Source organism: Mustela lutreola, chromosome 18 (genome assembly GCF_030435805.1).
Source record: "Mustela lutreola isolate mMusLut2 chromosome 18, mMusLut2.pri, whole genome shotgun sequence".
In the NCBI taxonomy this organism is placed as follows: Eukaryota; Metazoa; Chordata; class Mammalia; order Carnivora; family Mustelidae; genus Mustela; species Mustela lutreola.
This window is the reverse complement of record NC_081307.1, coordinates 36573412-36599350: the sequence shown is the minus strand read 5'-3', so window position 1 is coordinate 36599350 and position 25939 is coordinate 36573412. Positions and strand designations below refer to the sequence as shown.

Sequence of the window (25939 nt, the reverse complement as noted above, 5' to 3'; positions counted from 1 at the left end):
TTCAGTCCTATCCCTTTGACCTCTGCAGCCACCAGAGACTTAAATCATCTTGAATAGTTTGTGGAAGTTGCACGTGAAAAAGGGCTTCAGCTCCCTCCACTTTCCCTTCAAACTCTCCAGTAGGGTTCTCTGCACCTTGTCTTCCGGCCCAGGTGGAAGACCCTGGGGGCAAAGCTGCCTCTCCTTTGAGCTGAAACTATTCCCTCAAGCACTGAGGGAGCACTGACCCAGCCAGCAAGGTCGGCCAGGATGGACAACGCCCCGACGATGATCCACCCATTTGACCTTCACTGCCCCCCTGCCTGGACCCACCCACTTTGCCCCATATTTTTCTTATTTAAACCGGGAAGAATTTTCAGCACATTGGAGACAGTCTCTGAGACGCTCGCCCGCAGGCTTCCTGGGGTTCTTCTCACGGAAACAAACCCCTTCCTTGCTCTCCACCCCCACCCAACTCCTCTCTCTACCTTTGGGTTTTGCCTGTGGCGAAAGACCCACCTGATCTGTCTGGGACCCCCGGAGCCGGGCCCTCCTGCATCCTGGCATCAGGCTCTGCACGTGTGCAGAGCATGGTGGTTAATCTGGATCCTAACATGACTCAGAATTTTCTGGAGTAGCGTTCCTTCGTCCCATTCTGTTTCCAGGTGAATGAGACACTTGGATGTGTTTCTGAGCTGGAACGAAATCCCTGGATGCAGTTATGAGCTGGAAAGTCACCGCGCCATTAATCACGTGCTCTTTGTGAACCGCTGAATAATTAAGACAACTTATTCTGTTTCCAGTCAGGCCTCCTATTTAAAGGCCTGAAACTGCAGTTCGAGCCACTGAAATGGCCCTGTGAGGAGCTGGAAAGCGAGACCCATCAGGCAAGAAATCCACGTGGGCAGCATCCGGAAGCTTCTGACTCCGTCATTGTCCACAGGGGTCTGGTCTTTGAATGTCAGTGTCCCTGGCCTGACCCTACGGAGGGACTTGAACGCGAGAGTGTGTCCCATAAAACTGAAACTTCCCAGGGCTCTATCAAATGTGAATTCACCTCACCTCACACTTCAGGGCACTCCGAGGGTCATTCCCTTGGTTTACACTAAACCAGCCTGAAAAGCAGAAGTCTGGCTCTGAGAAGGTGAAATCACACACATTGATGGGCAAATTCACAGTCCCCAGGTGCTCTGGAACACAGCAATCTGTATTTATTTAGGGTGGGCTGAGGCCCAAGTACACCCATGCACTTGGCAGAGAGGTAAGTACAGACTCCAGGGCACAGAAACACACGTTATCATAGGCTCAGAGAACGCTGGCAAATAATTTCCCAAGAAAATAAAAGAGTAGATCACTGTTTTTAAAAAATCAGTAAACATAGGAGGAAACAAGTTCCATAAGAATCAGGAGAAACTAAGGTGCCTGGGTGGCTCAGTGGGTTAAGCATCTACCTTCAGCTCAGGTCATGATCCTGGGGTCCTGGGATTGAGCCCCGCATTGGGCTCCCTACTCAGCAGGAAGCCTGTTTCTTCCTCTCCCACTCCCCCTGCTTCGGTTCCCTCTCTTGCTGTGTGTCTCTCTCAAATAAATAGAATCTTTAAAAAAATGATCAGGAGAAACTATAATAAACAGTAGAAATTAGTCCATTTTTGAACGAGCTCTGGTGTTCTTCCCCAACACTTATAATACCAGTCCAGTCGTGAGCAAAACTTCAGACAACCCCAAACTGAGGGAAAAAAATCTTCAAAATACCTCAAAACTGTCAAGATCACAGGAAGCTAGGGAAGGACGAGAAACTATCACAAACAGGCAGGGCCTAGGAGAATGGATGACCGGGACAGCATGGTATCCCTGCTGGGATCCTGGCACGGGAGGACAGCAGAGGGCAAGCTACGGAAATCCAAATGAGGTCGCGAGTTGAGTTCATAGCAATGAACCGGTGTTACTGTCTTCGTTTGGAAAAACTCACTGCCGCTTCCAGTCCGCGATGAGAGAAGAATGAGGCACAAACAAGTCGGCTGCAAGAGATGGGGAGCAGGGGACAAGAGTCGGGAAGGACGGCTGCCACGAGCAGCCCCACAGTCTCACTTTTATTGGATAGAAAACAGTAGCCAATAGAAGGATTGATGAAGGTCACACGTTAATCCGGTCTTGCGGACAAGCCAGGAGCAGGATAAAGTTTATAGTTAACCAAGCACATTGGAAGGACTCATCTAACTAACAACGGGCGCTTCTGGGAAGAGAAAGGAGCGACAATGAAAAAGGGAAGCAGGTGGTTTTCGTTCCACCGGAGCTGACAGGCCGTTCCCGGGTGCTCGGCTTCCCTGAAGCAGGCGGCGTCCGGCCCTGAGCATCCCCAGCTGCCCAGCTTCACGGTCGTACAGCGTCCTTCTCCCCAAAGACCTGTTGTCAGTATATGTATTTCTTAAGGCCACATCTAAATGTGCTTGGTAACTAGTAAAATCCTCCGGAGGTTACAGTTTAAGTAACAAATTGTTCCGAGGGGCAGCCGCACTCACCATGGCTCTAGAAGATAAAGCTACTCTAAGAGTAAATCTTTAATTATTCCAAATCTTTTTTTAATGTATATAAAACACATTGAAATTTTAGCAATAAAAAATGTAATTATCAAAATTAAAATAGATGATGGATAGATTGGAGACCATACTCATAAAGAGGACGTTGGTGAACTATAGAGAGCAAACACTGCTGGAATTATTAAGAGAAAATGCAGTGGGAGAGTTTAACTTACCTGTAGCAGAAGCAAAGAGTTTAAGCAGACCAAGAAAGTGATGAGAATAGTTTTACTTTAAAATCCACAAGTGAGAGTGAGAGGTTTGCATACAGCCCTACAGCAGACAGAAGACAAGATTATAGGAGAACTTCATCATCACTCTGTGTCCCTGTCTTACGACTCAACCCATGGCAAGTACCGACACCCATCACGGGTCCTTAGCAACCCTGCTGTGGGGTCGGAGGGCATACAGAACTGATGCCAACCAACGTCGAGCTCTGGCTGGTGCTTCTGCAGTGAGTATTGAAGTCCGATGTCTCTGACTCAAGAGTCTTTTGTCTTCTGCCGGCATCCAGGCCACAATTCAGGTTAATTTGTTAGCTTTCAAAAAAAAAAAAAAATCAGACCTTGCACAACTTTTTTTTTTTAACCTTGCACAATTCTTAAGCATGGGTCCAGAGTGTCCATCTACGCAGACATCACTGTCCCGAGTTTCAGATTGCACTCCTCCCCCATCAGGTGCTTGTACCCCTGTGCAGCCCCCTCCTTTGGCACCTGGGCTGGCCCTATGAGTCATTGATGGCCAGTAAAATGAGATGGAAGTGACACAGTATGTCTTCTGAGACCAGGACAAAAGACACTATGTAGCCTCTGCTCAGGGGGTTGGAACACTTGCTCCCGGGAAGCCAGCTGCCCTTTAAGAAGTCCAAGTGCAAGGGCTCCTGGGTGGCTCAGTGGGTTAAACATTCAACTCTTGGTTTCAGCTCAGGTCATGATCTCAGGGTAGTGAGATGGAGACCCAGGCTGGGCTCTGTGCGCAGCAGGGAGTCTGTTCCGGGTTCTTTCCCTCTGCACCCCTCCCCTAATAAATAAATCTTTAAAAAAAAAAAAAAAAAAGGCCAACTATCCTGGGACCACCAGGCTTTGAGAAAGCCCCAAGCTAGCCACGGAATGAAGAACCAGTTGCTGGACCAGAGCCCAACGAAGCCCAGATGCCAGGCACGGGCGTGGAGAATCCTTGAAATGGTCTGATGAACTCAGCCCCACCCACCACATGAGAGTAACTGCGTTTGAGATCAAGGAGGCTGAGCTCAGCCCACGGCCAAAACCATCAGGCATAGCAGTAGGCTGTTTAAAGTCACAGAGATGGGGCGTGTTTGTTACACAGCAACGGAGAGTAGGAGGCAGGATCAGGAAGGGAGCTAAGCTTGGGTGTGCGGGTGAAGCCTGGCTTCAGCCGAACTCCAGAGAGAGCTCTCAAGTGAAAATCATTCTGTTGATTCTCTGAACAGCCTTGAAACAAAGGAGCGGGGCTTTTGCACGCAACCTCCCCTACCCCAGAGAGTCAGTGGCCAAGGGACTGCGCTTCCCAGTCTGGCCTTCAGTTGCCCCAGGGCAACCGGCTGGAGCAGGCCACATAGGGCAGCCCTTAGCCTCAGCACCCGTGTAGTGGGGGATGGGCTCAGCACCCGCATGGTGAAAGGGGGTCTGCCACACTCCCGCACATCGCCTTATCCCCAACCGCCACCAGCTCTTGTCCGCGTCATGGAAGTCACACCTAACTCGTCTTCCGGTTCCGCCCTTACCACCTGCAAATCTCCACACGGCTTCCAGAAGGATTTCTCGCTCTGAGTTTAGTCTGGGCTCTCAGACAGAAATCTCCCACCGGATTCCCATTGTCCTTAATGAATTTCAAACTCCTCAGCCTCGCCCACAAGGAGCCTCGGGGTCTGGCCCCGCTGGACTCTTCATGCTCAACCCAGGCCTCTGTCCCCCCTGCACTGGCCTTGGGGGGTTCCGATTGGAGGCTCTGGGTGGGCTCAGGGCCCACAGCACCGTCTGCAGCTCCTCCCCCGGGCTCTCTTCTGCTGCCCCCGCAGGGGCGAGGGAGGCAGTGAGGTGAAGGAACAAAAGCGTTTTTCCTCTGGAGAAAAATTAAAGTCTGTCTTAGGAGACACGAGTGATCGCGGTCAGCTTGGGTATTAGAAAAAAAATGATCTCTGCGTATAAACAGGGAAAATAGATTTAAAAAAATATATATTTACCAGCCACAAGAGGAGAGGCAGCCGCCAAAGAGAATGGAGTTCAGCTGAGGTCTGGAGCAGACCCGCCGCCAGCTGGGCCGGGAAGCAGGGTGCCAAGGGGTGTTGGGGGCCGGGGGTGGGGGGGACAGCAGACCCCAGCCCAGGTGAAGACAGCGGCTACTTTTGAAGGACCCAGATGTCTTCCAACCTTGAGGAACCGGTGTGGCTGTGCGCATGGGTCCTGGCTTGAATACAGCCGTGGGCAGGGAGTTTCTAACAAATTGAGGCCGCACCATACACAATTTGGTGCCTGCTGTCTTCTGTTCGGCCCTAGATGGAGAGAGCTCATCCACGCTGGGTGCTTTCTGTGTTTATCTCTTGGCTTCCAGGACGGATTTGGGGTGGTTTAGTTCTGAACCGGAATAACAGGGTTGGGGGACTCTTGAGGCCGCAGAAAACTCTTTTGAACAACCTGCTCTCTAACCGCATGTTCTTCTCCCTTTGTAAGCCTGTCCCCTTCCCTGTTACATCCCAGATCCTTCCCCTGTGCCTGGACCCCTGGATGTGGGAGGTAAACCTCTGGGGAAGAAGTGTAGCGAGAGGCCGACGCTGAACGCAGTCAAAGCAACAAGGGCCGGGAGAGAAGCTCACGGACGTTCTTCAGTTAGCATCACGGGGACCTCAAAGGAACCTGAGAGGAACATAGAAAGAACTAGCATCTGTCTGGAAGCAATTCCCTGGTGGTCCGCCCTGCAATGTTTCATCGGGTCGACACACATGCGGCCAGGAGTATTGAGCTTTCTGCCTGAGTGTTGCTGCGTAGATCTAGCAGGAACGAAGACAGTGGGTATGCTCAATGACAGAAATGCTCAGTCCCGGTGACATTTCCCTCGTGAGAAATCCCCCTTGCATTTGAACTCATATTTTTGAGTTGGTTACCTCTCCGTTAGCTGTAAAGTTCCACGTGTACCGCTGTAGAGAAAACGTGACCAAGATACGAGGCTACAATAATTGATGATGGTTCTTGCAGGTAATTTCGTTTCTCCAGTTGCTCACACCCTCTGCGTTTTCTTTGCTTTCCAGACATTCACTTTTCTCAGTTCATGTATTCGTGGGTTTTACATTTTTTCCACGTTTCTGAGAGCCAGTGATGTGGTCTGGAGTGCAGTTCGGGACCCCCCTGCCAAGGAAGAATTCTTGAGACATTTTTGGTGCAAAGAAAGAAGTTTTTATTGTGGCACAGGGACAGGGCTTGTGGGCAGAAAGAGCTGCGTTATAAGTGTGAGAAGTGATTGATTATATAAGGTTTTCTATCCTATGGAGAGGAGGGTGACATCAGGGCCCCAGGAAATTGAGTATATAGGTTTCTGGAGGTCTAGCTATTGATAAAATTGCTTTTTTTTTCTTGTGAATCATTAAGACACTTGTCAACTGATGGAAACTAGGGTCCTGCAGGACTGTGGGCCCTATCAGTTAACCATTTGTTGTTCCCCTTCCTTTGCTCTTGGGCAGACAGGGTCCCGACAATGTCACACTCATCCCCCAGGGCAAGGGTGGGGGTGTGGGTGAGAGTTGCAGGGTGTCAGCATCTACTTTGCTCGCTGCTTGCCGCCTTCTCCCTCACTAGGAGCATGGTAGTTATCCCATATCATCAGAAAATAGTCTCGTTTTATTTATTTATTATTTTTTAAAAAAGATTTAATTAATTTATTTATTTGACAAAGAGACACAGTGAGAGAGGGAACACAAGCTGGGGGAGTGGGAGAGGGAGAAACAGGCTTCCCACTGAGCAGAGAGCCCAATGTGGGGTTCGATCCCAGGACCCCGGGATCATGACCTGAGCTGAAGGCAGACGCCTAGCGACTGAGTCATCCAGGTGTCCCAGAAAATAGTCTCATTTTAAAACATGTAAAACCTTTATTTAAAAAAATTAAATTTGAAAGGAGCACATTTTGCTATTATTGTTCAAGAAAATGCCACATTTCTTCTCATATTAATAATGTGAGTTATAGGGGCGCCTGGGTGACTCAGTGAGTTAAAACTTCTGCCTTCAGCTCAGGTCATGATCCCGGGATCCTGGGATTGAGCCCCACATCGGGCTCTCTGCTCTGCAGGGAGCCTGCTTCCCCCTCTCTCTGTGCCTGCCTCTCTGCCTCCTTGCGATCTGCCTGTCAAATAAATAAATAAAATCTTTTTTTTTTTTTTTTAAGATTTCTATTTATTCACCTGACGGACAGAGATCACAAGTAGGCAGAGAGAGAGAGGAGGAAGCAGGCTCCCTGCTGAGCAGAGAGCCCGATGCGGGGCTCGATCCCAGGACCCTGTGATCATGACCTGAGCCGAAGGCAGAGGCCCCACCCCACCGAGCCACCCAGGCACCCCAATAAATAAAATCTTTAAAAAAAATAATGTGAGTTATATTTTCACCAGAACACTATAGCCTTCTATTAGATTTGTGTGTGCTAGTAGTTTCTCCCCACTTTTTTTTTTTTCTTTCTTTCTTTCCTGGGTGAGAAATACCGTAAAGGAAAATATAACTCAGCAGTCTGAGCTTCGCCTCTAAAAAACCCAGACCCAGGGCTGCCCTAAATGTTTCTACCATGCTGTTGAGAAGGGAACATTCCAGAAGGAACTTGAGACTCTGGGCACCAGGGTTCCCTTCTGAAGCACTGGGCCTTTTATCGGACTTGGCTGCCACGACTTCTCAGAGATGCTCGAATCTTGATTCCTGTCTAAGAACTGTCAGGTTGTCAGAAAGAAACCTTGGAAAAGCTCACCGCCTGCTGTGTTGAAGTGAGCATCCCACAAAAGTCAGTATTTTCAGCTTTTCCTTTGTCCTGAGTGTGTATGAAAGGGCTTTCCAGTACATATCCCTTTTATGACAAGTGAGTATTGGCACCGAAAAATGGCTTTCATCTTTTATCCTCCGCCGAGAGTAGGAGCCCAGATAACTTATTTTAGACTGCAGGAGATCCTTTCTTTGGGTTATATTATTTTATTAGAAACCCTGAAGAGAAATGCAGTGACAAAAAATAAAAGTAGAACATATTAGTGCAAAAGTCACATTTCTTTGAGTGCATCAGTTTTAATTAACTTTGTCCTTACTAATGGGATGTACAGCTCGCTTCGGTGACAGATTCTCCTGATAGGAAGAGGTTGTGAATCCAGAGGGGAGACGTTCATTACCATATGTTTGAACTTGTGCACAGGGTTCCTGGTACAGAGAAGGTGCTGGGAAAGAGCTGTGGGGAGAATTCAGAATTGTAAAACTGAGCAAACCAGATGGGTCATCTGTAAATAAACAAACTGAAACTGAGTGAACTTGGAGATCTAATCAGCTTTATTAAACAATTCATGAATCCGACTGCATTCTTCCAGCAAGTAGAGGGGAGCTCTGCTGAGTGAAACAAAAGAAAGGGATTTTTTTGTTTTGTTGTCTTATTAGATTTTATTTATCCACTTAACAGAGACAGAGAGAGAGCGCACAAGCAGGGGGAGCAGCAGGTAGAGGCAGAGAGAGACGCAGGCTCCCCGCTGAGCAGGGAGCCCAGAGCAGGGCTCCATCCTTGGACGCTGGGATCACAACCCGAGTCCAAGGCAGACAGTTAACCAGCTGAGCCCTCCACGCTGTACCCCAAAGGAAGGTTTTTAAAGGCAGAGCGAGCTCAAAAAGAAGGAGGGCAGGGAGGAAGAAGGAATCTATTAGCAAAGAACGCCTTGTTTAGGCAAAGTTCCCCTCCTAAGGGGAGCGGAAGGGGTCTGTCCCTTTCCTGTACTCTCCCAATAGGAGCAAATGGTCTATGACAACCAGGAGATTCTGTTGTCTGCTTAAAGGTGACATTTCTGAGAGCCTGAAACTTCAGTTAGGTTAGGTAGTAAGACTTAGACTGATTTGGGGACTTAACCTAAGTCACCCTACATGGGGCCTGTGGTTTTCTTTTTCATGTGTCAGAAGACCTACGTTCTAGAGCCGATTCTAGTCGAAGGGGTCCTGTGATGTTGAGGCGTTAGCTTGATTTCTCCGATCTGCAGAACCAGTATACTGAATTGGAGAGAACAGGTTAGTTTTAGTATCTTTTCTGGGTTGGGGATGGGTCCTTTCAAAGCGCTGTTGCTCAGGGAAGCCTTTTATTTGTGTATTTATTTTAACAAGGCTTTTTGTTACGGCTCTGAAATGGCTCCTGAAACAGCTCTACATCAATACACCCTTACATTCAAGACTTCTTCTGGACAGAGCCACTATCTCTTCAGTTCATATGAGGAGTAAGCTACTAAGCTTCTTTTTTTTTTTAAATATAGTATCGCATGTCAGTATGTCCTAGACACTAGAATTCTCCGCTAAAACCATCCTGTCCTTAACACAAATGATCTTAACTGGTAGAGCATGAATGGATGTGAGTGTGCAGGTGTTCTCGCTCTGAAATACATCAGAGGAGGCCACACATATGACATCCCTTTACTCCAAACTCTTCAGTGCGTGTTCCCCTACCATGCCTTCCTCACTAACCCCACAAGAGTCAAAAGCAGGGAATTAACATTTATCTGATAGTCTTACCTAATCTAAGGGCCTTTTTCAAATTTCACCAATTGTTCCAGCAATATTGTTCCTAGAAGAGAAACGCATGATCGGTGTCAGTCCCCGATTCAATCCAGACTCGCACACTCTACGTAGCTGCTAAATGTCTCTTCAGTTTCTTCTGGTTTGGCGTGAATACTCTTCATTTCTTTGTTTTCCATGACTTCGATGTTTTTGAAGCAAACAGGACGGTTGTTTTGTAGAATGCCCCTCGGTATGAATTTGCTTGATGTTTCTTCAGAATTAGATCCAAGTTACACATCACTGGCAGGAGTGCCCAGAGGCGATACCATGTCCTTCTCAAGTCATCAGAGCATGGGGCGTGGAGGTCTGCTTGTCCCGTAATGGGGATAGCTAATCACTTTTCACAGGGGGTGCCTTTTATGTTTCCCTGCCATGAACTTACTGCTTTTTTCCTTTGCAGTGAATACAAATCATACAGGGAGATACTTAAGGTGTATGAGAATGTCCTGTTTCTCATTATACTTTTACTCCCTCACATTACACAACCACTCCCGAGGTTGCTAAGCAGGGATAGTCTACTTCCGTCATTCTCACAGATTTACGGTAGAAAACTACTGTAATAAAGAGTTTCCTGTTCTCATTCATTTTTTTTTTCATTCACTTGTGTTAATATGGACTCGTGATTTTCGATTTTTTTTTTTTTGTATGGGTTATAATCTGTTGATATCACGATTTATCAAGGAACCTGAATTTTGTTAGTGGAAAAGGGTATTTAGAAACCAGAGTTGGGGCCGGAGCGCCTTCCTCTCTGGGACGTCACAGGTGCTCTCAGGGGACACAGCTAGACGATGTGTGCAGCCTCGCACAAATCAAACCACAGACGTAGCTAGGCCAGGAGGAGATCTTCTGTTTCTACCACTCTATCTCTGTGCACGTTAGGGGCCGTAGGCCAGTTTCAGCATCACACCACCACTTTCTCTCCGCCGTCTCTTCTCACTGCGCACCTCCCTTTCCTAGCCCTGACCTGGCTCCTCTCCACGGCTGGCTCTTTGTCACCACCATCCTGGAGCGGCTGCAAGCTGTAGCTTCAAACCTGCTGACCTCTACCCACCCGAAGGACAAAATAATTAACAGGGGGCACCTGGGTGGCTCAGTGAGTTAAGCCTCTGCCTTCGGCTCAGGTCATGATCTCAAGGTCCTGGGATCAAGCCCCACATCGGGCTCCCCGCTCAGTGGAGAGCCTGCTTTCCCCCCTCTCTCTGCCTGCCTCTCTGCCTACTTGTGATCTCTCTCTCTGTCAAATAAATAAATCTTAAAAAAAAAAAAATTAACAGAAACTTGATATTTACGTAGTTATTATTTCTAGTACTTTGTCTAAAGTTCCTTATTTTTTTCTGCCCTTTGGTGCCATTATGTTACTTATTTGAAATACGGTTGGGTATTTTAGGCTTTTTACCGGTCTTGCTTACACTTGATGTGTGGAGCACACGGCACCCTGACGTGACTCGAGCAGCCAGAAGTATAAGGACGCGTTCTCCCGGGAGTGTCCCTACACACCCTTCTACCTTCTTCCCATTCCTCCTCTCCAACACCCCCTGTGGGTAGCAAATCACATAGACTTAGCTTTATCCCTCCTGTCTGATTATTTTTTGCACATATTTGCAGATAGTGTTTTTTGTTTTTTGCACAAAAGACTGCATACTGCATTAGTCTCCAACGGCTGTTGTAAAAGTTCTACAAATCCAGTGGCTTACACAATGGACATTCATTCTCTTTCTGTTCTTGAGGCTTGAGGTCCAGATAGAGGTGCTGCTAGGGCCTTGCTCCCTCTGAAGGCATGAGGGAAGGTGATCCAGGCCCCTCTCCCAGCTCCTGTGGGCTCCCTGGCTGGCAGCCGTAGAGCTCCAGTCCTCACGTGGTGCTCTCCTGGGTGCCTGTCTGTCCAGACTTCCACTTTCTCAAGGACACAGTCATGTTGGATTAGCACCTCCCCACCCCCCAACTCTAGTATGACTTCTTCCTAACACAATACACCTGCAATGACTCTATTTCCAAATAAGGTCACGTTCTGAACTACTGGGCGTTAGGACTTCAACATAGAAACTTTGGTAGGTCACAGTTCAACCCAGAACACATACTATGAATACGACTTTGTACTTGCTTTTTGTCACTTAATGAAATAACGGGCAAATCATTCCGTAAGAATTCACAGGAATCTTCCTCATATTTTTTATGCACAGCTGCAAAGTGTCGCATTGTGCGGATAGAATACAGTTTATTCAATTACTCTTCCATACACAGTGGTTTCTAATATTTTGCACATATAAGCAATGATGCCACAATAAGCTTGTGTCCATGTATTGCAGATGAATATCTTCAGGGTAAATTCCTAGATGTACAGTTGATGGGTCAAAGAGTAGATGTATGTGTACCTTTGTTAGTCATTACCAAATTCCCCTCAAAAACATTGTAAAACTTTTATCTCCATTAGCATGAATTAGCAGTATTTACCCATGGTGTTTCCTTTTTTTAAAAAACAGATTTATTTATTTTTTTATTTGACAGACAGAGAATGCAAGTAGGCAGAGAGGCAGGCAGAGAGAGGGGGAAGCAGGTACCCCGCTGAGCAGGGAGCCCGATCGCGGGACCCTGGGATCATGACATCAGCTGAAGGCAGAGGCTTTTCCCCCTCCTGTTGTTTCATTTATTTATTTTTAAATTTTCTTTTCAGCGTACCAGAATTCATTGTTTGTGCACCACACCCAGAGCTCCATGCAATACATGCCCTCCTTAATACCTACCACCTGGTTCCCCCAACCTCCCACCCCCCTACCCCTCCAAACCCCTCAGATTGTTTTTCAGAGTCCATAGTCTCTCATGGTTTGTCTCCCCCTCCAGTTTCCCCCAACTCCCCTTTCCTCTCCATCTCCCCGTGTCCTCCATGTTATTTCTTATGCGCCAAAAGTAAGTGAAACCATATGATAATTGACTCTCTCTGCTTGACTTATTTCACTCAGCATCATCTCTTCCGGTCCCGTCCATGTTGCTACAAAAGTTGGGTATTCGTCCTTTCTGATGGAGGCATCATACTCCATAGTGTGTATGGACCACATCTTCCTTATCCATTCGTCCGTTGAAGGGCATCTTGGTTCTTTCCACAGTTTGGCGACCGTGGCCATTGCTGCTATGAACATCAGGGCAGAGATGGCCCTTCTTTTCACTACATCTGGATCTTTGGGGTAAATACCCAGTAGTGCAAATACAGGGTCATAGGGTAGCTCTTTTTTTAAATTTCTTTTTTTTTTTTTTTTTAAAGTGAGCCTCAGTGGGCAGAAGCCATGTCATGGAGACAGCCCTGCTTTGGATGTTTGTGGTTTTTTTTTTTAAGATTTTATTTATTTATTTGACAGAGAGAGAGATCACAAATAGGCAGAGAGACAGACAGAGAGAGAGATGAGGAGAAGCAGGCTCCCTGCTGAGCAGAGAGCCCCATGCGGGACTCGATCCCAGGCCCCTGGGATCATGACCTGAGCCGAAGGCAGAGGCTCAACCCACTGAGCCACCCAGGCGCCCCTCTTTTTTTAAATTTCTTAAGGAATCTCCACACTGTTCTCCAAAGAGGCTGCACCAACCTGCATTCCCACCAACAGTGTAAGAGGGTTCCCCTTTCTCCACATCCTCTCCAACACACGTTACTTACTGTCTTGTTAATTTTGGCCATACTAACTGGTGTAAGGTGATATCTCAATGTGGTTTTGATTTGAATCTCCCTGATGGCTAGTGATGAACATTTTTTCATGTGTCTGATCGCCATTTGAAGGCAGAAGCTTTAAGCCACTGAGCCACCCAGGTGCTACACCCATCTTATTGCCAATAGACCGTATTGTCTGCTGTTCGATTTCTGACAATCTGAAAGGGAAATGATATCCCAGGGTAGGTTTATATTTCATTTCTCTAATTATGAGTAAGGCTAGCAATCTTCTTGTTTTCCCATTTTTTTCTATGTAGTTTTTGGTCTTTTGTTCGTCAGCTTTTAAGAGTTTTTTTTTTTTTTTTTTAAATATGCTAGGATAGTGTAAATATTTTTCCCCCAGTTTTTCCAGTTACCTTGTGTGTATGTGTGTATGTGCTTTAAAACATGACATTTATTATCTTACAGTTGTGATAAGAGAAGTCTGCAAGGAGTCTCCCTGGGCTAAAGTCAGGGAGTCTGTGGGGCCGTGCCCTTTCTGGAGGATCTGAGGAGAATCTGTTCCTTGGCCTTGCCCGGCTCCTCCGGCTCGCTGTTGCTTCTTGTCCCTTCCTCCGTCCTTTCCAGCTTCCTCAGATCTCTGTGACTCGGATCTCTGTCAGTGTCTTCGGACTCTGTTCCTGGTGTGGTTTTTTTTTTTTTTTTTTAAAGATTTTATTTATTTATTTGACAGAAAGAAATCACAAGTAGGCAGAGAGGCAGGCAGAGAGAGAGAGAGAGAGGAGGAAGCAGGCTCCCCGCCGAGCAGAGAGTCCGACGCGGGACTCGACCCGAGGACCCTGAGACCATGACCCGAGCCGAAGGCAGCGGCCCAACCAGGTGTGTTGAGCCACCCAGGCGCCCACCTGATGTGTTGTTTTTAATCATTCTTTTATTGCATTGGTTTTGAGCTACAGTTACAAAGCCTGTTCCCTACACCAGGTTCCATCGGAATTCACCATTCACCTGTGTGTGCTTCCAGAACTTACGTATTCGCATTTTTTTTTCTAATTCAGATCCCCAACCCATTTTATATTTATTTTTATGCATGGTCAGGGATACTGATTTTTTTTTTTTTCCAGATGACACCAAAAATCTATCTCTGATCCAGTGATTTGAGATGCTACCTTTACAATTTATCAAATGCCCACATGTACTTGGACATTTTTCCGGACCCTCCCCACTGGTCCACTGCCCTGTTTGTCTGATCATGCACCAGGACCTCAGTTTTAACCACAGCATGTTCTGTGTCTGGTAGTGTTAGTCCTTTGTAGCTTTTCTTTTCCAGGGACTTCTTGGTCTGTTCTATTTGTTTCTGCACATGAGTTTTATCATCGACTTGTCCAGCTCCATCAGAACATTCACTGATTCTTTAAAATTTTACTGATTTATTTATTGGAGAAAGAGTGAAGGTGTAGAAGAAGTGGGGTAGGGGGCAGAGGGAGAGGGAGAAGCAGGCTCCCTGCTCAGCAGGGAGCCCCAGGTGACATGAGGCTTCATCCCAGGACCCGGGGATCATGACCTGAGCCGAGTTGAGACACCTGACCCAAGGAGTAAACCAGGAACCCCAAAACATTTATTGATTTTCTTTAAATTGGGATTGCATTCAGTTAGTTAGAGCAGACAGCACTATGATGTTAGGCTCTCGAGACAAGGAAGAAGAAGGGATGCTTTGGTCAAAGTGACTACTGTTGTTTTCCGGGAGTGTCCCGAAGTTTTTCTTATATAGGTTTTGCACATTTTCTTAAGTTTGTTCTTTTTGTTATTGCAAACGGAGTCTGCTCTATTCGTGCATCCTCTAACTGCAGGTTTATTTTATTTCTGGATCCTTAGTGAATTTATTATTTAAGTTAGTTTTATCAGCGGTTCTATAGGGGTTTCTAGGTGTCCTACTATTTCTGCTGCCAATAAAAATAGTTTTACTGGGGCGCCGGGGTGGCTCAGTGGGTTAAGCCTCTAACTTCGGCTCAGGTCATGATCTCAGGGTCCAGGGATGGAGCCTGGCATCGGGCTCTCTGCTCAGCAGGGAGCCTGCCTCCACCTCTCTCTCTGCCTACTTGTGATCTCTGTCTGTCAAATGAATAAATAAAATCTTTAAAAAAAAAAACTTGTTTTTTAAAATATAGTTATTGACAATTTGGGTTTAAATCTTACATTCATTCTCTTGCTTGCTACATATGTTTTAATCCTTTCTTTGCTTTTTTGGAATGGGTTATATTTTATTCTTTCATTTCATTATTTTGATAGTTACATAATATTTAATTTCTTATTGTTTTCCCCCAGGGATTACAAATGCAACCTTGCCTGCTCACACTGTAACACACATGGGTACTTTCACTACTTCTGTCCAATGAAAAGGCCTGGGGTGCCTGGGTGGCTTGGCTGGTTCGGCAGCTGCCTTCAGCTCAGGTCTTGATGCCAGAGTCCTGGGATCGAGCCCCCTCATTGGGCTCCCTGCTCAGCAGGAAGCCTGCTTCTCCTTCCCCCCACTCTTGTGCTCTCCCTTGCACACTCTCTCCTCTCTCCCCCCTCAAATAAAGAAATAAAATCTTAAAACAAAACAAATAAAATGAAAGGGCCTGAGAGTACTCCCTGGGTCACTCCCCTGACCAATACACCACTATCGTTGGGCGTTACTACAGTATATACATTGCATGGTAATCTCAAAAGACGATTATTGTTGGCTTATACAATCAATGTTTGTTATTTTTAAATTGTACAATGTTCACTTAGATTTGCTCACATTTTAACACTTTGTTATTTTTTTAAATTCCAACCTATATTTCCAAGTTTACATTACAAGAAAAATGAAGACCCAAATAGGTCATGAACACAGAGGCCAAAATTCTAAACAAATTTTAATAAAACAGATCTGACAACATGTTGAAGGGATGGTACATCATGACTAAGTGGGCTTTGTCTTAGAAATGCAGGCTTATTTCCACATGTTCTCTGTCGTGTAGAAGTACTCAGTAATGCGTTACTCACTGAATAGCCAAGGACAAAAGGTTTATCTACCAAGCCTAATACAGTTTTGGGCAGAGCGGGTGGGGGGAAGCAGGCTCCCTGCTGAGCAGAGAGCCAGAAGCGGGACTCCATCCCAGGACCCTGGGATCAGGGCCTGAGGCGAAGGCAGAGGTTTTAACCTACTGAGCCACCCAGGTGCCCCTTTTTTCCCTACTTACGCGGGCCAGAAACTAGTCCTATAAAGCCCAAAACTGTATTAGGCTTGGTAGATAAACATTTTGTTCTTGGCTATTCAGTGAGTAACGCATTACTGAGTACTTCTACACGACAGAGAACACGTGAAAATAAGCCTTGTTTTTTCTCCTGTTAGTCTATTGTTAACTGCAGGCTCTGATTCACCAGACTCAAGCTGGAAGAAGTTTTCCTCCTAAAACAGACAACGTGATTGTAGGACATCGTTTGGAACGTACATAAATCAATTAAAGCTATTAATTAAATTTAACAAGTTTGTAGGACATGAGATCAATTACAAACAGTAACCATATTTCTATTGGAAATTGAAATTGTAAGAAGTTATTTACAGTATCATCAAAAATGGTAATACTTAGGTCGGAATTAGAAATTTTACAAAAGTTATAAAAGAGTCAACCTCTGAATAGTAAAAAAAACATTGATGAGAGCAATTAAAGAAGACATAAATAAATGTTAATGGATCAAAATATTTAATATTTTATTTTATTTTTATTTATTTTTTAAAAGATTTTATTTATTTATTTGACACAGAGAGAGAGAGAGATCCCAAGTAGGCAGAGAGGCAGGCAGAGAGAGAGAAGCAGCAGCAGGTTTCCCTCTGAGCATAGAGCCTGATATGGGGCTCCATCCCAGAACCTTGAGGTCATGACCTGAGCCAAAGGCAGAGGCTTAACCCACTGAGTCGCCCAGTCTCCCCAAAAGATTTAGTATTTAAAAAAAATTATTTAGGGGTGCCTGGGTGGCTCAGTGGGTTAAAGCCTCCACCTTCGGTTCCGGTCGTGATCTCGGGGTCCTGGGATCGAGCCCCACATCAGGCTCTCTGGTCAGCAGGGAGCCTGATTCCCCCTCTCCCTCTGTCTGCCTCTCTGCCTACTTGTGATCTCTGTCTGTCAAATAAATAGATAAAAATCTTTAAAAAATTACTTAAATTAGGCTCCACACACAATGCGGGGTTGAACTCACTACCCTGGGATCAAGAGTTGCAGGCTCTACTGACTGAACCAACCAGGTGCCCCAGATTTAATATTTTTAAGATGTCAATTCTCCCTCAAATAGATCTGAGATTCAACATAATCCCAGTCGAAATTCCAGCAGGCCTTATTTTTTTTTTTTGGATAGAAAATGACAAGATGATTTTAAGATTCATATAGAAATACAAAAGATCTAGAACACATAAAACAGTTTTGAATAAGAATAGTTTTGGGGCTTACATTACCTGATTTTACAACTTATTTACAAATCTTCAGTAATCAAAACAGTACAATGTTGGTATAAAGATAGACAAATAGCTTAATGGAACCGATGGGAACTCCAAAAATAAGCCACACATCAATGCACAACAGACTATGACTAAGATACAAAGGCATGAATGCAGCAGACAAAAATAGTGCTGGGGGGAACCTGGGTGGCTCAGTGGGTTAAGCCTCTGCCTTCGGCTGGGGCCATGATCCCAGGGTCCTGGGATAGAGCCCCAGGTCGGGCTCTCTGCTCAGCAGGGGGCCTGCTTCCCCCACTTCTCTCTCTGCCTGCCTCTCTGCCTACTTGTGATCTCTGCCAAATAAATAAATACAATCTTTTAAAAAAAATGATGCTGGAACATTTGGATATCTATATGCAAAGAATGAACTTAGGTCCGTATTTCTACCATATACAAAAATTAACTCAAAATAGATCTGAAACTGAAATATAAATCTTAAAACTGTAACATTTCTAGAGGAAAGAGGAGCTAATATCTGTGACCTTAAAACTGAGACTATCAGATACTGAGCTTTTATACCACCTTTTGTACAAGGCAAAGGTGGTGATTGGTTATTGTGTCATTACTGGATTCTTAATCACTTACTTGGTGAGACAAAGGCTTTATCGTCAATAAGAGGCACTAAGCCTACTCTACCCCAAAAAGGGTGTTAACCATTTCTTCAGAGTTTGTTAGGTCAACAGTTTGTGATGATATAATTACCAATCAGAGATTTGAGTCTAGAAAGTGGGGTTTGGGGACTGTGTATGGCCAAGGTAATTCTTTAGAACCACCGTGTGGTAGATATTAGTCCGTATTCTCATACATACACCCTGCCGCTGTATTTAGTTAAAAAAAACGGTAAGTGTATGGTTTCCAGTTCCAACCAAAACCACCAAGTCCTGGCTAGGTCGCCTCAGGTACCTCTCTTGGACTGTATTGTTTATGCATATAAATGGGATTATATTGTTTTTGTAAATTAAACAAATATTTTAGAGAGAGAGCACACTCGCCTATGAGAGTCTTAACCTTAAGCAGGCTCCCAGCTGAGCACTGGGCTGGTGCAGGCTCCCTGCATCTCAATCCTGACATCACGACCTGCGCGCAAATCAAAGAGTTGTCAACTTAAGGACTGAGCCACCCAGGTGCCCCGGCTTACTTTTTCTAGCAGGGCCTTTGTGAGCATCGAGTGATCTGAAGTGGGGAGTAACAAGAATTTTTTTTAATCGTAAAGCAGATGGGGGGGCAGAGAATGAGTCCCCGTTGGTCTCCAGGATATAATAAACACGTTAAAAAAAATACAGAATGTTAATGAGCGTCTAGGAGGAAATACATAGATGTACACAAGTGCTTTGTAAATTGTAATACCAACACTCACCTCATAGGTAAGATGAACTTCGATAATACCTCTAAGGTCCATGATAAAGTGCTCAACAAACGTCTGCTATTATTTCTACTATTATTAAGGATTACTTTTTTTTTTTTTTTTAAATAGTAACAAGCTTGCAAAGTTTTAGTAACTCGTCATTATCTCAGATCTGGTTAGTGGCTGATGCCAGTCTCCAAAGTCCAGGTCCAGACTGATTTCGTAATGCAGCCTGTATTTTAACCATTAGGTTACCAGGGATTCCCTTAATTTGTGCTTCTCATTCAGCCTGGGGAATGCAATGTTTTACACAACAGAAGACACGGACGGCCCTGAAATCATTGGAAATGAAGGCTTATTATACATTCGGTGGTTCATCCTTTAATACAGAGGGCATGGATCCTTCAACGGATTCGGCGTTTCAGGGAGATTAAACGGTTTTTATCAGCAGCCAAACAAGACCTTCCCGGCCGTAACAACCGTCCTCTCCCGGAGCCCCGGGAACGCGCGCAGCCCCGCCTAGGCTAGCCGCCTCCCGCAGGACACGCACGTGCAGCCCGGGGGCGGGACTTGCAGGCGAGGGCGGGGCTCCGCGGGCGGGAGATTTGAATCCCCCGAGGGTGAGCGGCGCTCCCGCAGGGCTGTTTCCTAAAGCGGATCCCAAGAGCTTCCTGCCGGGGTCGCCCGCTCCCGCCCGGCTTCTTCCGCTCCGGGATTTGCGGGCGGCAAAGCTCGCGTGAGACTGCCCAGCGCGGGCCCCCCACAGCTGCTGTCAGGGGTCTAGGGTTCCCCGCCCCGCCGCCCCCAGCCGGAATGAAGTCCAGGGTCGCCCCATGGGACCTGAAGTCCGGGGTCTCCCCAGCGGGGTCGGAGACCTGGCTCCGCCTTTCCCCTCGCGGGATCTGAGGTCCGGGGTCCCCCCTCCAGCGGGAATCTGAGGTCCGGGGTGTCCTCCCAGCGGGGATCTGAGGTCCGGGGCGTCCTCCCAGCGGGGATCTGACGTCCCGGGTTCCCCCAGTGGGGTCTGAGACCCGGGTCCCCGCTCTCCCACTGCGGGATCTGACGCCCAGGGTATCTCCCCAGCGGGGATCTGAGGCCCGGGTCGCCCCCGTGGGGGTCTGAGACCTGGCTCCTCCCTTCTCCCCCGCGGGATCTGAGGTCCAGGGCCCCCCCCTCCAGAGGGGAAATGAGGTCCGGGGTCCTCCCAGTGGGGTCGGAGACCTGGGGTCCCCCCCACCAGGGGGGTCTGAGACTGGGATCCTCCCTTCTCCCCCGCGGGATCTGAGGTCCAGGGTACCCCCGCTACAGCGGTGATCTGAGGTCCGGGGTCCCCCCCGCGGGATCTGAGGTCCAGGGTTCCCCCAGTGGGGTCGGAGACCTGGGGTCCCCCCAGCGGTGTCTGAGACCTGGCTCCTCCCTTTCCCTCCCGCGGGATCTGAGGTTCAGTGTCCCCCCCCCACCCCCCCGAGCGGGAGTCTGAAGCCCGGGGTCTCCAGGGGTGCCCGCCCTCCCCGCAGGCGCTCTCAGGGACAGAGAAAGCAGTGGTCTGGCCCTCCGAGCGGTAACACCGAGCGCTGGCGACTGGGCGGCGCCCGGGGACCCGGTGCTCCGGGACGGACCGAGACCGCGCTGTTGGAGACCCTTAGAGGCTGCGAACTACGACGGCGCCCCTCCCCCTCCCGCAGGTCCCAGGTGGGCCAAGCGAGGCTCCAGGAAGCTTCCGAGTGTCCTTACGGAAACGGAAGGGCTTGATTGGGTTTTCTGGGACACCCGAAGTCGTAATTCCCAAGCAGACAGACAATACTCCCGGGCAGAACGCTGATCAGCGAAGTCAGACTGAGGGCGAGCCGAGACCGGGCGCAGAGAAAACCCTCTGGCCCCTTTAAGGCAAGCAGAGGCGGTCACATTTTTTTCTCCCACTCCCCTTGGGCTGTTCGAAAACGTGGATGAGCGGATTTCCGTGGAGCTGGAAGGTAAGGGCGCGCGGCTGCGCGCGCGTCAGCTCTGGCGCATGCTCAGTGTCACCTACTCCTGGCTCGCCCGCCTCGGAGCGGAGCAACGGGTGCGCCTCGTAAGGTCTCTCATGGCGGCTCCCGTGACCCCAGGGCGCCAGGTCTTGAAAGGTGAGGGGACTTCCTGCACTCTGGGAGTTGAGTCGGCGGCCATGGGCCGGCTTGAGGGCCTGCGCCCAGGACTCCGTAGTGCGCCGAGTGGGCTCGCTAGGCGCGTGGGGAGGGCAGCCTGGTCTTCGGGAAGTCTGCCCGGGCAGCGTGTGGATGTGGAGGAGGACGGGGCCCCCCACCCCCGTGCGGTGTTGTCACGGGCCCTGTGGGGTGTGGGGGGCTGTCCCCGAGTCCCGTCCAGTGCCTGTCCGGTGTGGAGGGCTGTCCTGAAGTCCAGTCCCTGTGGGGGTATGGGGGTGTCTGTCACCGCCCCTGTGGGGAGTGCGGGAGGTTGTCAGTCCCTGTGGGGTGTGGGGGGGCTGTTTCTGAGGCCACTACCTTCCCTGTCCCTGTGGGGTGTCCCTGTGGGGTGTCCGTGTGGGAAGTGTGGTCGGGTTGTCACTGCCTCTGAGGGGGTGGGGGCTGTCTCTGAGCCTGTCTCCATCCCTGTGGGGTGGGGGGGCCTGTCTGTCCCCGGCACCAGGAGTTAAGTGGCTGTATGGTCCTTTACACAAAACATACTTTTCGCCAGAAAAGTCTAGCCTAGTTTAGGAATTTGGGAAGAGCGTCCAGGGTTAAGAAGGTTAAATCAGTCAAGCAGAGAGAGTCAGTTATCATGTGGTTTCACTTATTTGTGGAGCATAACAAATAGCATGGAGGACATGGGGAGATGGAGAGGAGAAGGGAGTTGGGGGAAATTGGAAGGGGAGGTGAATCATGAGAGACTATGGACTCTGAAAAACAACCTGAGGGGTTTGAAGGGGCGGGAGGTGGGGGTGGGAGGTCGGGGTACCAGGTGGTGGGTATTGGAGAGGGCACGGATTGCACGGAGCACTGGGGGTGGTGAATGAATACTGATACGCTGAAAAGAAATAAAAAGAAAAAAAAAAAAAAAAAGGTTAAGCCTCCGTGTGTGTATTAATGAAGTTGTTCTTTGCTTGGAGCTCTAAGAACCTCAATGGCACTAATGCTGTTTTGAAGAGGCTTTCGTTAGAAGCAGCTTTGAACTTACTTTTTAATGTAAATAGAACAGGATCAACATCTGTTGAACTCCTTGGGGAGAGTTGCTAGAGTTTCAGGTGTCTTTCATGCTGGTACCTTGTTTATTTTCAGATGTAGTGGCATACGTTGAAGTCTGGTCGGTGAATGGAACAGAAAATTATTCCAAGACATTCACAAACCAGCTTGAGGATATGGGGGCAAAGGTAAGAAATTAATTTGACCATTGCTCCATACGGCAGGCCTCTGATGCCTGATGAGAAATGCTTGTCTTTTCTCATTTTGGGAAGGAGTATGTAGAACATGCCGGGTGAAGAACAAGGAAGACTGGGTGAGCGGCGTGGTGGGGGAGGGGTGAACCGTGACGTGGAAAAAACTGAGAACAGTGGGTTCTAAGACGAGCCTAGAAATGTGGATTCTGACACTGGTTAGTGGGATGCAGGATGCTGTTGACCAAAGTGAGAAATACAGGCAAAGGAAAGGTTTTTAAGGAAAAGATTGTGAATGTGAGCACCCTGAAAACCTCCGACGGACAATTAGATACCCAGACCTGGAATCTGAGTTAGTCGAGGCTGGAGATAATATTGTAGGGGTCGAGACCCTGTGGGTCAGGTGAGACCACTGTTGTGGGAATGACTCAGGTGGTTAGAATGAAAGGGGCTGAAGGGGGAGCCCATTTAGTATTTGAAGGGCAGGTGATGGGAGCAGGGAGCCTAGGGACAAAGGAGGAATTCCAGGAAATTCTGGAAAACTAAGTCTGGAAGTCAGAGGAGCCATGTACTTCGAAGCAATGCAGGTGGCACCTGGGTGGCTCTGGGTTGAAGCCTCTGCCTTTGGCCGGGGTCATGGTCTCTGGGTCCTGGGATCTGGCCCCCTATCTGGCTCTCTGCTCAGTGAGAAGCCTGCTTCCCCCTCTCTCTCTGCCTGCCTCTCCGCCTGCTTGTGATTTCTCTCTCTCTGTCAAAGAAATAAAATCTTAAAAAACATAAAGGAATGCAGAATCTTCAGACAAGTGGAGACTGGCAAGTGTACTTTAGGTTTGACAACTGTAAGGTTGTGGTTGAGTGTAGTCTTCAGGGACAGGGGTGAAAGGACTGGACATTAGCCCAGAAATGAATGCGGGACGAGGAATGGAGGTGGTGGAGACGGCTGCTCTCAGAGACTCTTGAGCTGTGAGCGAAGTGGATTCACATGTGCCAGTGACGGGGCTGCAGAGGAGCACCACAGGCTGGGTGAAGGAGAGGTTAAGGCAGCAAGGAGATGCGTGAAGGCAGGGCCAGAGTTGAGGGTGAGGCGAGAGAGGCATCCAGGCTATAAAACAGAAAGGGGCATTGAGCCGTGGGCAGAGAGGGTGCCCCGAAGTCTTGTCTGACTCCTGCTAGGCCCTCCCTTGACGGGCAGCGCAGACCGGAGTGGAGAGTATGGAGCATGTAGGGATAGGGCGCCCTCGTGAACCTGAGAAGACCCCTTCTTTTCGGATCCGTTGGAACGTAGGAACCAGAAGGTGTTTCCTTGTTTTGATGCCTGCTACTTACTTGGGCGAAAAGACCAGGTACACTGGCTGAGAAAAAGGCCATGGGGTGTGGGAGCTGACGGAATGGCCTTTATTGTTTGTTTTTGTTTTGTTTTGTTTGTTTTTTACAGAATGGCCTTTAAAACTGTTGTATCTTAGTATTAAGATCTTCGATCTCTTGGATCTTTTTGCTTTTTACCTTTAATTGAGAAAATTTTCAAATAAAAAGGAACATAGAGACCCAGTAATTGTTAACATCTTAAGGTACTTGCTTCGTCTTCATCTCTTGTGTATAGCAGATTTACACGCATGTGTTTCTTTTCCTACACTGTTTGAAAGGGAGTCACAGATAAAATTTGTCCCTAAACTGGCTCAGTGTGTAACCTCTAAGAACAAGGAATTTTCCTGTGTAATAAAAAGGCCATTATCACATCTGAGAAGATTCGCAGTGGTTCCTAATGGATTCAACCATTGCAGAAAACTGTGCATTTCAGCCAGTGGATGAGATCCCCACTGCTATTTGTACTTAGTTTTGTCTTTATTTTCAGCCCTTTGGTGCGTTTCTGGGAGCACACCATCATGGTTTGAAATTGTATTTTCCTGCATGTTTTCATGTATTTATTTTGAGGAGCCTGTTCAAGACTCCAGCTCGTGTTTCCATTGGGCTTTTCCTTCTCTCCTTGATTGGTAAGCATTCCTGCTCTCATTGTTGGCCATATGACTTGCAAGATTTTCTAACTCTGTAGCTTGTCTTTTCATCTTTATGGTACCTTTTGTTGATAAATGGAATATACTTTATTTCTTTATGGTGAGCTTTTGTTTAAAACAAAAACAAAGCAACTGTGCCTGTACCAAGATTATGAAGATTTCTCCCTTTATTTCTAGAAGCTTTATCATTTTGCCTTTCACATCTAGATTTACTGTGTATCTGGAATTAGTTTTTATATATGATGTGAAATAGTTTCATTTTTCTCCCCCGTGAATAGTCTTTTATCTTAGCACCATTTATTGGAAAGACCACCCTTTCCCCCATCTCTGAAGTAATGACTTTGCTTGTCATCGGTCAGTTAACGGGATGTTTCAATATCTGCATTATTGTTCTCAGGACAGACCACAGTCATAATTGCTGCTTATAATGAATCTTCCTAAGTCTCCTTGTTTTTCCTTCAAGGTGTCCTGGCTGTTCTTTGCCTTTTGCATTTCCAAATATATTTTAGAATCAGTTTCTCAGCTTTTAAAAATTTTGAATGGGATTGGATTGATAAAAGTAGATCCGAATGTATGGAGATCCAAAGTATGGAGTAGATCCAGAGTATGGAGTAGATCCAAAGTATGGAGATAACTGACGTTTTCACAAAACGGAATCTTCCAACCCATGAACCTATATGCCTTTGTTGATTTTGGTTTCTTTAATTTCTTTCAGTAATGTTTTATAATTTTCTTGGTCATTTTTCATGGTATTATAGATGGTATCTTTTAAATTACTTTTTCTAATTTATTACCGGTATCTAGAAATATTTTTTTCACATCTATCTTGTGTCCAGAAGACTTAGCAAACTCATGGATATGGTATTTTGGGGACTTATAAATGTACACAATTGAATATTAAGTGCATAGACAGTCTGTTTTCTAATTGTAACCTTTCTATTTCTTTTTCTGGACATACTGCACTGGTGAGGGCCCACGTTGAATAGAGCACACTTATTTTGTGTGGTTCCTCTGCTCAAGGGAAAACTTTGCATTTTCACCTAACGCAGTTTTTTTGTTTTTAAAATTGGAGCATAGTTGATATACAATATTGTATTCATTTCAGGTTTAGAACATAGTGATTCCACATTTATGTACGCTATGAAATGATCACCAGGATAAGTCTAGTTCTGATCTGTTACCAAAGTTATTTTAATATCCTTGATTATATTCCTTATGGTGTACTTTCCATCTGTATGGCTTAAAACTGGAAGTTCAGGGGCACCTGGGTGGCTCAGTGGGTTAAAGCCTCTGCCTTCGGCTCAGGTCATGATTCCAGGGTCCTGGGATCGAGCCCCGCATCGGGCTCTCCACTTAGCAGGGAGCCTGCTTCCTCCTCTCCCTCTGCCTGCTTCTCTGCCTACTTGTGATCTCTATCTGTCAAATAAATAAATAAAATCTTAAAAAAAAAAAAAAAAAACAAACCTGGAAGTTCATAGCTTTTCTAATCTTCACATATTTGTCCATCACTCCTGTCCCCTCTGGTACCCACCAGTTTTTTATGAGTCTGTTTTGTTTTTTAGATTACATGGATAAGATCATATGCCTAATTAAAAAAAAAATTTTTTTAACCAACTTTCAGATCCTAATTTGCTGAGAGTTTTCTTCATGAATTAACTTTTTAATGTCCTCATTTGTGTTTTCTGCATATAATTGAGACGATCATAAGGTTTTTCTCTTTTACTTTGT

General features: G+C 46.9%; 1 protein-coding gene across 1 annotated transcript in view; it reads left to right on the top strand.

Moving 5' to 3' along the window:
• Positions 1-20849: 20849 nt before the first annotated feature.
• The window catches only part of MCPH1 (microcephalin 1), a 240908-nt gene continuing 235818 nt past the window's right edge, over positions 20850-25939 (top strand). The window contains exons 1-2 of the mRNA XM_059155872.1: positions 20850-20952; positions 22105-22196. Coding sequence (XP_059011855.1) covers positions 20913-20952; positions 22105-22196 — 132 coding nt within the window. The 5' untranslated portion in view covers positions 20850-20912. The remainder of the gene's footprint in view (positions 20953-22104; positions 22197-25939) is intronic.